Source organism: Tachyglossus aculeatus, chromosome 2, assembly GCF_015852505.1.
Source record: "Tachyglossus aculeatus isolate mTacAcu1 chromosome 2, mTacAcu1.pri, whole genome shotgun sequence".
Taxonomy (NCBI): domain Eukaryota; kingdom Metazoa; phylum Chordata; class Mammalia; order Monotremata; family Tachyglossidae; genus Tachyglossus; species Tachyglossus aculeatus.
In genome coordinates this window covers 6,654,363-6,666,421 of record NC_052067.1, presented here as the reverse complement: position 1 = coordinate 6,666,421, position 12,059 = coordinate 6,654,363, and the positions used below count along the sequence as shown (strand labels likewise).

General features: G+C 46.6%; 1 protein-coding gene across 4 annotated transcripts in view; it reads left to right on the top strand.

The window, feature by feature from the left end:
* The window catches only part of ETV1 (ETS variant transcription factor 1), a 154,846-nt gene that overhangs the window by 79,199 nt on the left and 63,588 nt on the right, over window positions 1–12,059 (top strand). For all 4 annotated transcript variants that reach the window (XM_038741303.1, XM_038741295.1, XM_038741311.1 and 1 more), the window contains one exon: window positions 4,579–4,767. In XM_038741303.1, the coding sequence (XP_038597231.1) occupies window positions 4,579–4,767 (189 nt within the window). The remainder of the gene's footprint in view (window positions 1–4,578; window positions 4,768–12,059) is intronic.

Below are 12,059 nucleotides of genomic sequence, written 5' to 3'. Positions count from 1 at the left end.
ATTAATCTTTACTGCCCTCCAGGTGAGATAGCCAGGGGACTATCAAGCGCTTAGTACAGTGCTCTGCACACAGTAAGCGCTCAATAAATACGGTTGAATGAAAGGGGACAATCCCTATTAAACTAGAAGAAGGAAACAAGAACAGAGTACCTTTCCCCATATGCCTCAGCAAACTGGAGGTGGAACCAGGATTTAAACTCCGCCTCTCCCAACGTCAATTCCAGTATCATTCATTCATTTAATCGTATTTATTGAGCGCTTGCTGTGTGCAGAGCACTGTACTAAGCTCTTGGAAAGTACAATTCAGCAACACTATGTTAGGAAATATTTGGACAGCGTTAACAGCCATTGGAAAACGTTAAGTACATATTTACTATTCTTTTTATTTTGTTAATGGTGTGCATCTAGCTTTAATTCTATTTGTGCTGACGATTTTGACACCTGTCCACATGTTTTGTTTTGTTGTCCATCTCCCCCTTCTAGACTGGGAGCCTGTTGTTGGGTAGGAACCGTCTCACTATGTTGCCGACTTGTACTTCCCAAGCGCTTAGTACAGTGCTCTGCACACAGTAAGCGCTCAATAAATATGAATGAATGAATGAATAATAAAGAGAGACAATCCCTGCCCACACTGGGCTCACCGCAGACTGCTCACAGAGGAAAATAAGTTAGAGAAATATTAATGGATTTGGGAAAGACGCAGAAAGAAACGTAAAACCCGTGACAACTCCTCAAGAGTAGAGAACCAACAAGATTGATTTTAGAGGACCGTGGTGTTCAAGCTATTAGCTTTCAAAAATCGATTTTCCATCCGTTATTTTCAGTATCTGTTTACACTTCTTTTCAGCCCTTGTGTATATGTGTTTACTCAGCCGAACGTTTGATTATTTAATCTAACTATTGCAGATGTAGCAACTATTGCAGAGAAGCAACGTGGCTCAGTGGAAAGAGCCCGGGCTTTGGAGTCGGAGGTCATGGGTTCGAATCCTGGCTCCGCCACATGTCTGCTGTGTGACCTTGGGCAAGTCACTTAACTTCTCTGAGCCTCAGTTACCTCGTCTGGAAAATGGGGATTGACTGTGAGCTCCACGTGGGACAGCCTGATTACCTTGTTTCCCCCCCCAGCGCTTAGAACAGTGCTATGCACGTAGTAAGCGCTTAACAAATGCCATTATTATTATTATGTAATACTAGTAGAGATAGCAGTATTATGGCTCAGTGGATAGAGCTGGGCCCGGGCGTCAGAAGGTCGTGGGTTCCGATCCTGGGTCCGCCACATGTCTGCCATGTGACCTTGGGCAAGTCTTTTTACTTCCCTGTGCCTCAGTTCCCTCATCTGTAAAATGGGGATTGAGACTGTGAGCCCCATGTGGGACGGGGACTGTCCAAGCCGACTTGCTTGGATCCACCCCAGTGCTTAGTACAGTGCCTGACACATAGCAAGCACTTAACCAGTGCCACAGTTATTATCCAGAGCTTAAAGCCGCGCCCAGTGCTTAGAACAGTGCTTGGCTCATAGTAAGCGCTTAAAAAATACCATCACTATTACTAATCATCATCATCAATCGTATTTATTGAGCACTTACTGTGTGCAGAGCACTGTACTAAGCGCTTGGGAAGTCCAAGTTGGCAACATATAGAGACAGTCCCTACCCAACATTGGGCTCACAGTCTAAAAGATAGTAAAAATATTCTATTCTATTTATTTTGTTAATGATTTGCGTATAGCTTTAAGTCTATTTGTTCTGACGATTTTAACATCTGTCTCCACGTTTTGTTTTGTTGTCTGTCTCCCCCTTCTAGACTGAGCCCGTTGTTGGGTAGGTTCCGTCTCTATATGTTGCCGACTTGGACTTCCCAAGCGCTTAGTACAGTGCTGTGAGCACAGTAAGCGCTCAAGAAATACGATTGAATGAATGAATAAAAATAACAGTAATAGTAGTAGCAGTAGTAGTAGCAACAGTAGTAGGAGTAGTAGCCCACTGTTGGGTAGGGACTGTCTCTATATGTTGCCAACTTGTACTTCCCAAGCGCTTAGTACAGTGCTCTGCACACAGTAAGTGCTCAATAAATACGATTGATTGATTGATTAATAGTATTGATTGTTCATTCATTCATGCATTCAATCGTATTTATTGAGCGCTTACTGTGTGCAGAGCACTGTACTAAGCGCTTGGGAAGTACACTTTGGCAACATATAGAGATGGTCCCTACCCAACAGCGGGCTCACAGTCTAGAAGGGGGAGACAGAGAACAAAACAATCAATCAATCAATCAATCATATTTATTGAGCACTTACTGTGTGCAGAGCACTGTACTAAGCGCTTGGGAAGTACAAGCTGGCAACATATAGAGACAGTCCCTCCCCAACAGTGGGCTCACACAGTCTAGAAGGGGGAGACAGAGAACAAAGCAAAACATATTAACAAAATAAAATAAATAGAATAAATGTGTACAAGTGAAATAAATAAATAAATAGAGTAATAAATACGTACAAACATATATACAGGTGCTGTGGGGAGGGGAAGGAGGTAAGGTGGGGGGGATGGGGATTGTGTGTCTATTGGGTGAAATGCACTGCACTAAACCTAGGAAGTATGAAGCAAGCAAGTAACCTATTTCCTGTCCACAAGGAACTTGATCTCTAATGAGAAAATGCTATTATATCTGCTTCCCCTGTTAGAGTGTAAGCGCCTTTTGAGTCGGAAACATCAATTCTCTGTGCTTCCATCCCCATTAACTACTGGCACTTCTGAAATATCATCATCATCATAATCATAATGATGGTATTTGTTAAGCGCTTACTATGTGCCAAGCACTGTTCTAAGCGCTGGGGTAGATACAAGGTAATCAGGTTGTCCCACATGGGGCTCACAGTCTTAACCCCATTTTACAGATAAGGGAATTGAGGCCCAGAGAAGGGAAGTGACTAGCGCAGGGTCACACAGAAGAAAAGCGGCAAAGTCGGGATTAGAACCCGGGTCCTTCCGACGCCCGGGCCCGGGTTCTAGTCACTAGGTTGCGATGCTTTGCCAGGACAATGCAGTGCTCTGCACCCACACAGCAGTTTCACTTGTGGCAACGTTTAATTGTTTGCAGGATATGGATAATAATAATAATAATGGCATTTATTAAGCGCTTACTATGTGCAAAGCACTGTTCTGAGCGCTGGGGTCGTTCCAAGGTGATCAGGTTGTCCCACAGGGGGCTCACAGCTATTTTCCAGAAGAGGGAACTGAGGCCCAGAGAAGTGAAGTGACTTGCCCAAAGTCACACAGCTGACAATTGGTGGGGCCGGGATTTGAACCCGCAACCACTGACTCCAAGGCCCCTGGTCTTTCCACTGAGCCATGCTGCTTCTCTAATGGATGTAGCAGAACGAGTATAGGAAAATGAGCAAAATGCCTGTCCATCAACCAGTGGTATTTATTGAGCGCTTACTCCGTCCTGAGCATTTGTACTAAGCATCGGGGAGCGGGCGGTAGAGTAAGCAGACACAATTCCTGCCCTCCCATACAGTGCCGTTGTTGGTGTGATTTGAAGTTTTTGTCCCCCCTTTCAATCAATCGTATTTATTGAGCGCTTACTGTGTGCAGAGCCCTGTGCTAAAAGCTTGGGAAGTACAAGTTGGCAACATATAGAGACAGTCAATCAATCAATCATATTTATTGAGCACTTACTGTGTGCAGAGCAGTGTGCTAAGCGCTTGGGAAGTACAAGTTGGCAACATATAGAGACAGTCAATCCATCAATCAATCGTATTTATTGAGCGCTTACTGTGTGCAGAGCACTGTACTAAGCGCTTGGGAAGTCCAAGTTGGCAACATATAGAGACAGTCCCTACCCAACAGTGAGCTCACAGTCTAAAAGGGGGAGACAGAGAACAAAACCAAACATACTAACAAAATAAAATAAATAGAATAGATATGTACAAGTAAAATAAATAGAGTAATAAATATGTACAAACATATATACATATATACAGGTGCTGTGGGGAAGGGAAGGAGGTAAGATGCTTTAATGGAGATACCATCATCAATCATCATCAATCGTATTTATTGAGCGCTTACTGTGTGCAGAGCACTGTACTAAGCACTTGGGAAGTACAAGTTGGCAACACATAGAGACAGTCCCTACCCAACAGTGGGCTCACAGTCTAAAAGGGGGAGACAGAGAACAAAACCAAACATATTAACAAAATAAAATAAATAGACTGTGAGCCCACTGTTGGGTAGGGACTGTCTCTATATGTTGCCAGTTTGTACTTCCCAAGCTCTTAGTACAGTGCTCTGCACATAGTAAGCGCTCAATAAATACGATTGAGGATGATGATGATGATGAATAGATATGTACAAATAAAATAGAGTAATAAATATGTACAAACATATATACATATATACAGGTGCTGTGGGGAAGGGAAGGAGGTAAGATGGGGGGATGGAGAGGGAGACGAGGGGGAAAGGAAGGAAGGGGCTCAGTCTGGGAAGGCCTCCTGGAGGAGGTGAGCTCTCAGTAGGGCCTTCCACTGTTGGCTCTGTGGAAGAATGATAATGATTCCCCTTTTCTGTTTGCCGATAGTGCCTATGACCAGAAGCCGCAAGTGGGAATGAGGCCTTCCAACCCCCCGACGCCATCCAGCACCCCAGTCTCGCCGCTGAATCATGCATCCCCCAGTTCAGCCCACACTCCAAAACCCGACCGGGTCTTTCCTCCTCACCTGCCTCCGTCCCAACCCATCCAAGACAACAGCTACCCTATGGACCACAGGTAAGGCTCACCTGGACGGAAGCTGGTACCTTGTCCTTCTTTCCCACCCCTAGGCCCGGCTCAGCAGCTCTGCCCGGAATGACAGCGAAGCAGCGTGGCTCAGTGGAAAGAGCCCAAGCTTTGGAGTCAGGGGTTCAAATCCCAGCTCTGCCAATTACAACAATAATTTTGGCATTTGTTAAGCGTTACTATGTGCAAAGCACTGTTCTAAGCGCTGAGGGGGGATACAAGGTGATCAGGTTGTCCGCCGTGGGGCTCACAGGCTTCATCCCCATTTTTCAGATGAGGGAACTGAGGCCCAGTGAAGTGACTTGCCCAAAGTCACACAGCTGACAGTGGGCGGAGCCGGAGTTTGAACCCGTGACCTCTGACTCCAAAGCCCGGGCTCTTTCCACTGAGCCACGCTGCTTCTCGTATTTTATTTCCATTTGTGGATTGGAATTCCACACAGTGTGGCCTAGTAGAAGGACTACAGTCCTGGGATTCAGAATACCTGGGTTCTGATCCTCCATCTGACACTTGGGCAAGTCACTCAACTTCCCCGGGCCTCAGTTTCCTCATCTGGAAAATGGGGATTAAATTCTCCCCCCTTCTGCCTAGACTGTGAGCCCATATGCAGGACGGGGATCGTGTCCAACCTGATAACCTTTTATCTCTACAAGCGCTTAGAGCAGTGGTTGATAGAGAAGCAGCGTGGCTTAGTGGAAAGAGCCCGGGCTCTGAAGTCAGAGGTCATGGGTTCGAATACTGACAGCTGGGTGACTTTGGGCAAGCCACTTAACTTCTCTGTGCCTCAGTTACCTCATCTGTAAAATGGGGACTAAGACTGTGAGTCCCATGTGGGACATATCTATTCTATTTATTTTATTTTGTTAGTATGTTTGGTTTTGTTCTCTGTCTTCCCCTTTTAGACTGTGAGCCCACTGTTGGGTAGGGACTGTCTCTGTATGTTGCCAATTTGTACTTCCCAAACGCTTAGTACAGTGCTCTGCACATAGTAAGCGCTCAATAAATACGATTGATGATGATGATGATGATGATGTGGGACAACCTGATTGCCTTGTATCTACCCCAGCTCTTAGAACAGTGCCTTGCACATAGTAAGCGCTTAACAAATACAATTATTATTATTATTGTTATTATTATACATAGTAAGTGCTTAACAAATACCCTAGTTTATTATTATTGTTATTCTAATTATTATTCTAATACCAATTCTGTCATTTAGCTGCTGCTTGTCCTCAGGAAAGTCACTGAACCGCTCAGTGCCTCAGTTTCCTCATCTGTCAAATAGGGATAAAATACCTGTTTTCCTTCCTTTGTACCCTGAGATCCCACTGCGGGACAGGGAGGGGCCGTGTCCCATCTGATTGTCCTTGGTCAACCCCAGCATTTAACAAAGTAAGTGTTTATCAAATCCCACAATTATCATCACTGAAAATAGAAACCTTCCTTTTATACGCACACGCGTGCACACACGAACAACGCACACAAACACGAACGGAATCAAGCTCGCGGTTCTGGTAACAGCTTTCCAGAACAGAAGTCGTTTGACCGTCGCAACCGTGAAGTGTTGGTTAAATCTCCCTGTCTCCGTGGAGGGGGTCAGTGTTCAAAGCAACTTAAATGGCGATAATCCCTTCCTGTCCAGAATTCCGAACTACAGGAATTAAATCAGGCAGGATGAATGGTTCAGGACCTCCAATCGATAACGCTTTAGATTGAACGGGAGGAAAGATGGCTAAGAAGAAGAGTGTGGGCCTGAGGGGATGATCACCTTGTAACCTCCCCAGCATTTAGAAGAGTGCTTTGCACATAGGAAGCGCTTAATAGACGCCATTATTATATTATTATTATGTTTTCAAAATTTTACACCTCAGTTTTCACCGTTAAAGCTCTTTGGTTTTCTTTTCAAACCCCTCCTGCTCTCTGCCTCGTCACCCTCCCCGGAGTCACTCCCATCGCTGACCTCAGTGGTATGTGCGCATCTGTGTAAACAGTTCTGTAAATCCAGAGGAGCGGATTTGCAACGCGGGGTTGGGCCATTAAACAGGCACGCATTGTGTAGGTCCGAACTGGGGGAGGGCAGAGAATCCCCCCATCCCCAAGATTCCCACTTCCCTCTTCCTCTGGAGCCCACAGTTCCGACCTTTCCGTAGCTGCAGACCGGCTCCTCGGCCGGGATGCTCCGGAACCCCGTGGGATACCGTGGAATACCGTGGGTTGCTCTCTCTCTCCGAACAGGTGAATCCCTGTTGGAAGAGAAGATCCCGGCCAGGCATTAGCTCAGAATTCCCCTCAGCTAACACTCTCCGGGGCCAAATCCGTTTGGATTTCTGGACCTGAAGGCCCGAGGCCGAGATGGGGAGGCATCCAGCCCGGAACTCGGCAGCGGGAGGCCGGGAGCGGGGGGCCTTTCCCCGCCTCCCCTCCCCTCGGCGCGGCGGGAGCCCAGCGCCGGCTGTCCAGGCTCAGCCGGACGTCGGGGGCCGCCGGATGTCTGTGAGGAGGGCTCCGGCCAAGAAGTGCCAATCGCTCCGCCGCACGGCTCCGACCTTCCCCGGGAGCCGGGATGGAAGCGATCCCTTCCCTGCGTTCTCTTTTCCAGAGCGGGCGACTTGCCCAGCTCTGGGAAAGCTCGGTGCCGCCTGGGCCAACACGCCGCTTCCTGTCCTCGGGTACACCGTGATCCCGGCCTCTTCCCATCCTCCCTCCCCGGGCGGGGCTCAGGGACGGGCCGCTTGCGTAGCCTAGTGGCTTGGGAGTCAGAAGGACCTGGGTTCTAATCCCAGCTCCTCCATCTGTCTGCTGTGTGACCTTAAGCAAGTCACTTCACTTCTCTGGGCCTCAGTTACCTCATCCGTACAATGGGGATTAAGACCGTGAGCCCCGTGGGGGTCAGGGACTGTGTCCGATGTGACTCACTTATATCTACCCCAGTGCTTAGAACAGTGCGTGGCACATAGCAAGCGCTTAACAAGTACCATGATTTATTATTCCTCCTCCTCTCAGACCTCATCTACTCCCCCTGGGCCCCGGCCTGACTGTCTCCCGGTTTCACGGGAAGCGCTTGCTCTGCACACAGTAAGCGCTCAATAAATACAATTGATTGATTGATTCAGCCTGGGTTCACCCACTGTCAGTCCATTATCAACCTCATTGTAGGCAGGGAATGTGTCTCTTTATTGTTGTATCATACATAAATACGATTGAATGAATGAATGAATGAATTTTTTTTACTTGTACATATTTACTATTCTATTTATTTTGTTTTGCTAATATGTCTTGTTTTGTTGTCCGCCTTCCCCTTCTAGACTGTGAGCCCACTGTTGGGTGGGGACCGTCTCTATACGTTGCCAACTTGTACTTCCCAAGCGCTTAGTAATAATAATAACAATAATAACGATGGCATTTATTAAGCACTTACTGTATGCAAAGCACTGTTCTAAGCACTGGGGAGGTTACAGGGTGATCAGGTTGTCCCACGGGGGGTTCACAGTCTTCATCCCCATTTTGCAGATGAGGTCACTGAGGCTCAGAGAAGTTAAGTGACTTGCCCAAAGTCACACAGCTGACAAGTGGCAGAGCTGGGATTTGAACCCATGACCTCTGACTCCAAAACCCGTGCTCTTTCCACTGAGCCATGCTGCTTCTCTAGTACAGTGCTCTGCACACAGTAAGCACTCAATAAATACAATTGAATGAATGAATACTCTCCCAAGCGCATAGTACAGTGCTCTGCACACAGTAAGCGCTCAATAAATACGATTGAATGAATGAATGAGTGAGCACTCAATAAATTCGATTGAATGAACCTCAGCGGGCTGCTTCTGGGCCCCTTAATAATAATGATGGCATTTACTAAGCGCTAACTATGTGCAAAGCACTGTTCTAAGCGCTGGGGGGAGGGATACAAGGTCATCAGGTTGTCCCACGTGGGGCTCGCAGTCTTAATCCCCATTTTACAGATGAGGTAACTGAGGCCCAGAGAAGTGACGTGACTTGCCCAAAGTCACACAGCTGACAACTGGCCGAGCTGGAATTTGAACCCATGACCTCTGACTCCAAAGCCCGGGCTCTTTCCACTGAGCCACGCTGCTTCCTTTGTCCTCTGCCGCGTTCAGAGATTCAGAGGGAGCAGTTTCAACAACTTTCAGGGTCTCCTGGTGCTTGGGGAGTCCAATTGGTCCCAGAAAGGAGTGGAAGTAACCAACCATTCATTGATTCGTGCAATCATTTATTGAACGCTTACTGTGTGCAGAGCACTGTACTAAGCGATTGGGAGAGTACAGTATAACCACAAATAGAAACGTTCCTGCCCACAATGAGCTCAGAATCTTGAGGGGGGAAGGCAGATATTAATATACATAAATAACTAAATAAATAAATAGATATACAGATAAATAAAAATAGATAAATAAAGGAATCACATTTCCTTGTCCAGATACACGGCCCGATTCCGTAGGAAGCTTTTGGTTCAACCAGGGTCGTTAACATCATTATTCATTCAAGTCAGTTGTATTTGTTGAGTGCTAACTATGTGCAGAGCACTGTACAAAGCACTTGGGAAAGTCCAATACAACAATAAACAGTGACATCCCCTGCGCACAATGAGCTCAAAGTCTAGAGGGGGGGGAGGCAGATATTAATATGCATAAATAAATAAATAAATAGATATACAAATAAATAAAAATAGATAAATAAAGGAATCACATTTCCTTATCCAGATACCCGGCCCAATTCCGTATGAAGCTTTTGGTTCAACCAGGGTCGTTAACATCATTCATTTATTCATTCAAGTCTATCGTATTTGTTGAGTGCTCACTCTGTGCAGAGCACTGTACAGAGCACTTGGGAAAGTACAATGCAACAATAAACAGTGACATTCCCTGCTTCCAAGTGGCAGTAACCAATCTTGATTCATGCAATCATTTATTGAGTCAGCTTACAGTCTTTTAACATCCTTTGAGGCTCTGCGGGTCAAGCAGTTTCTTATTTTAACTCAAGTCTCAGTTCTCTGATTCGCTCCTTACCGGTTCCTAAGGGTCATTTCTGCTTCTTTTTTTGGCTAATGAAATAAGGAAGAGACGGGGAGACGAGGGTAGTGTCGGTTTGCGGAGGCGTTTCACCGGCCCCCGGGTTCTGAGTTGGTTTTCCGTAGGTGCAGGTGGGATGGCCTGCCAAGATCCGCCCTTTCCTCTCCATCCAAACCGCTACCCTGCTAATTCAAGCTCTCATCCTATCCCGTCTGGACTACTGCACTAGCCTTCTCTCTGATCTCCCATCCTCATGTCTCTCTCCACTTCAATCCATACTTCATGCTGCTGCCCGGATTATCTATGTCCAGAAACGCTCTGGACATATTACTCCCCTCCTCAAAAACCTCCAATGGCTACCGATCAATCTGCGCATCAAGCAGAAACTCCTCACCCTGGGCTTCAAGGCTGTCCATCACCTCGCCCCCTCCTACCTCACCTCCCTTCTCTCCTTCTACTGCCCAGCCCGCACCCTCCGCTCCTCCACCACTAATCTCCTCACTGTACCTCGCTCTCGCCTGTCCCGCCATCGACCCCCGGCCCACGTCATCCCCCGGGCCTGGAATGCCCTCCCTCTGCCTATCCGCCAAGCTAGCTCTCTTCCTCCCTTCAAGGCCCTGCTGAGAGCTCACCTCCTCCAGGAGGCCTTCCCACACTGAGTCCCTTCTTTCCTCTCCCCCTCGTCCCCCTCTCCATCCCCCCGTCTTACCTCCTTCCCTTCCCCACAGCACCTGTATATATGTATATATGGTTGTACATATTTATTACTCTATTTATTTATTTATTTATTTATTTTACTTGTACATTTCTATCCTACTTATTTTATTTTGTTGGTATGTTTGGTTCTGTTCTCTGTCTCCCCCTTTTAGACTGTGAGCCCACTGTTGGGTAGGGACTGTCTCTATGTGATGCCAATTTGTACTTCCCAAGCGCTTAGTACAGTGCTCTGCACATAGTAAGCGCTCAATAAATACGATTGATTGATTGATTGATGGGATGGGAGAGTTAAGGGCAGGAACGATCATACTGTTAGGCTACATTCATTGATTCATTCGGTTGTATTTATCGAGCACTGCGTGCATCACGCTGTTCTAAGCACTTGGGAGAGTATAATAAAACAATAAATAGTCACATTCCCTGCCCACAATGAGCTCACAGTCTGGAGAGGGAGAAAGACATTAATATAAATAAATAAATGCATTAAAATAATGATAACACTGATATTTCTTAAGTGCTTACTATGTGCTGGGCTCCGTACTCAGCACTGGGGTGGTTACAATAATAATAATACTAATAATGATGGCATTTATTAAGCGCTTACTATGTGCAAAGAACTGTTCTAAGCACCGGGGTGGTTACAAGGTGATCAGGTTGTCCCACATGGGGCTCACAGTCTTCATCCCCATTTTACAGACGAGGTAACTGAAGCCCAGAGAAGTCAAGTGACTTGCCCAAAGTCACATAGCTGACAATTGGCCGAGCTGGGATTCGAACCCATGACCTCTGACTCCATAGCCCGTGCACTTTCCACTGAGCCACGCTGCTTCACAATTGTAATTGTGGTATTTCATTCGCTCATTCATTCAATCGTATTTATTGAGCGCTTACTGTGTGCAGAGCACTGTACTGAGCGCTTGGGAAGTACAAGTTGGCAACATATAGAGACGGCCCCTACCCAACAGTGGTCTCGCAGTATTTGTTAAAAGATATGTGCCAGGCACTTCGCAGAGTGCTGAGGGGGAATACAAGCCAATCAAGTGGGACACAGTCCCTATCCCACATAGCGCTCACAGTCTTAATCCCCATTTTACAGATGAGTAACTGAGGCACGGAGAAGTGAAGTGACTTGCCCAAGGTCACACAGCCGACAGTTGGCGGAGGCAGGATTTGAACCCGTGACCTTCTTACTCCAGGGCCCGGGCCCCCCATGCTGCTTAATCATGGGTACTCTTAATGAAAATCTCAATCTAGCACCAAGACTGCAGTGATTAATAACAATAATTATTGTGGTATTTGTCAAGCACAACGTGCCAAGCACTCTACAAGGCACCGGCGTGGAGAGAAGATTATCAAGTCCGGCGCTTAGAACAGTGCTTTGCACATAGTAAGCGCTTAATAAATGCCATAATTATTATTATTAAGTCAGAGATGGATCATGTCTCGCAAGGATGTACTCGTTCGGGGGTCTTGCTTGTGTATTTGAGCCCTCTTTCCACCCTCAGACCCTCAAAATTTACATGTAGGAATTCTTATGTT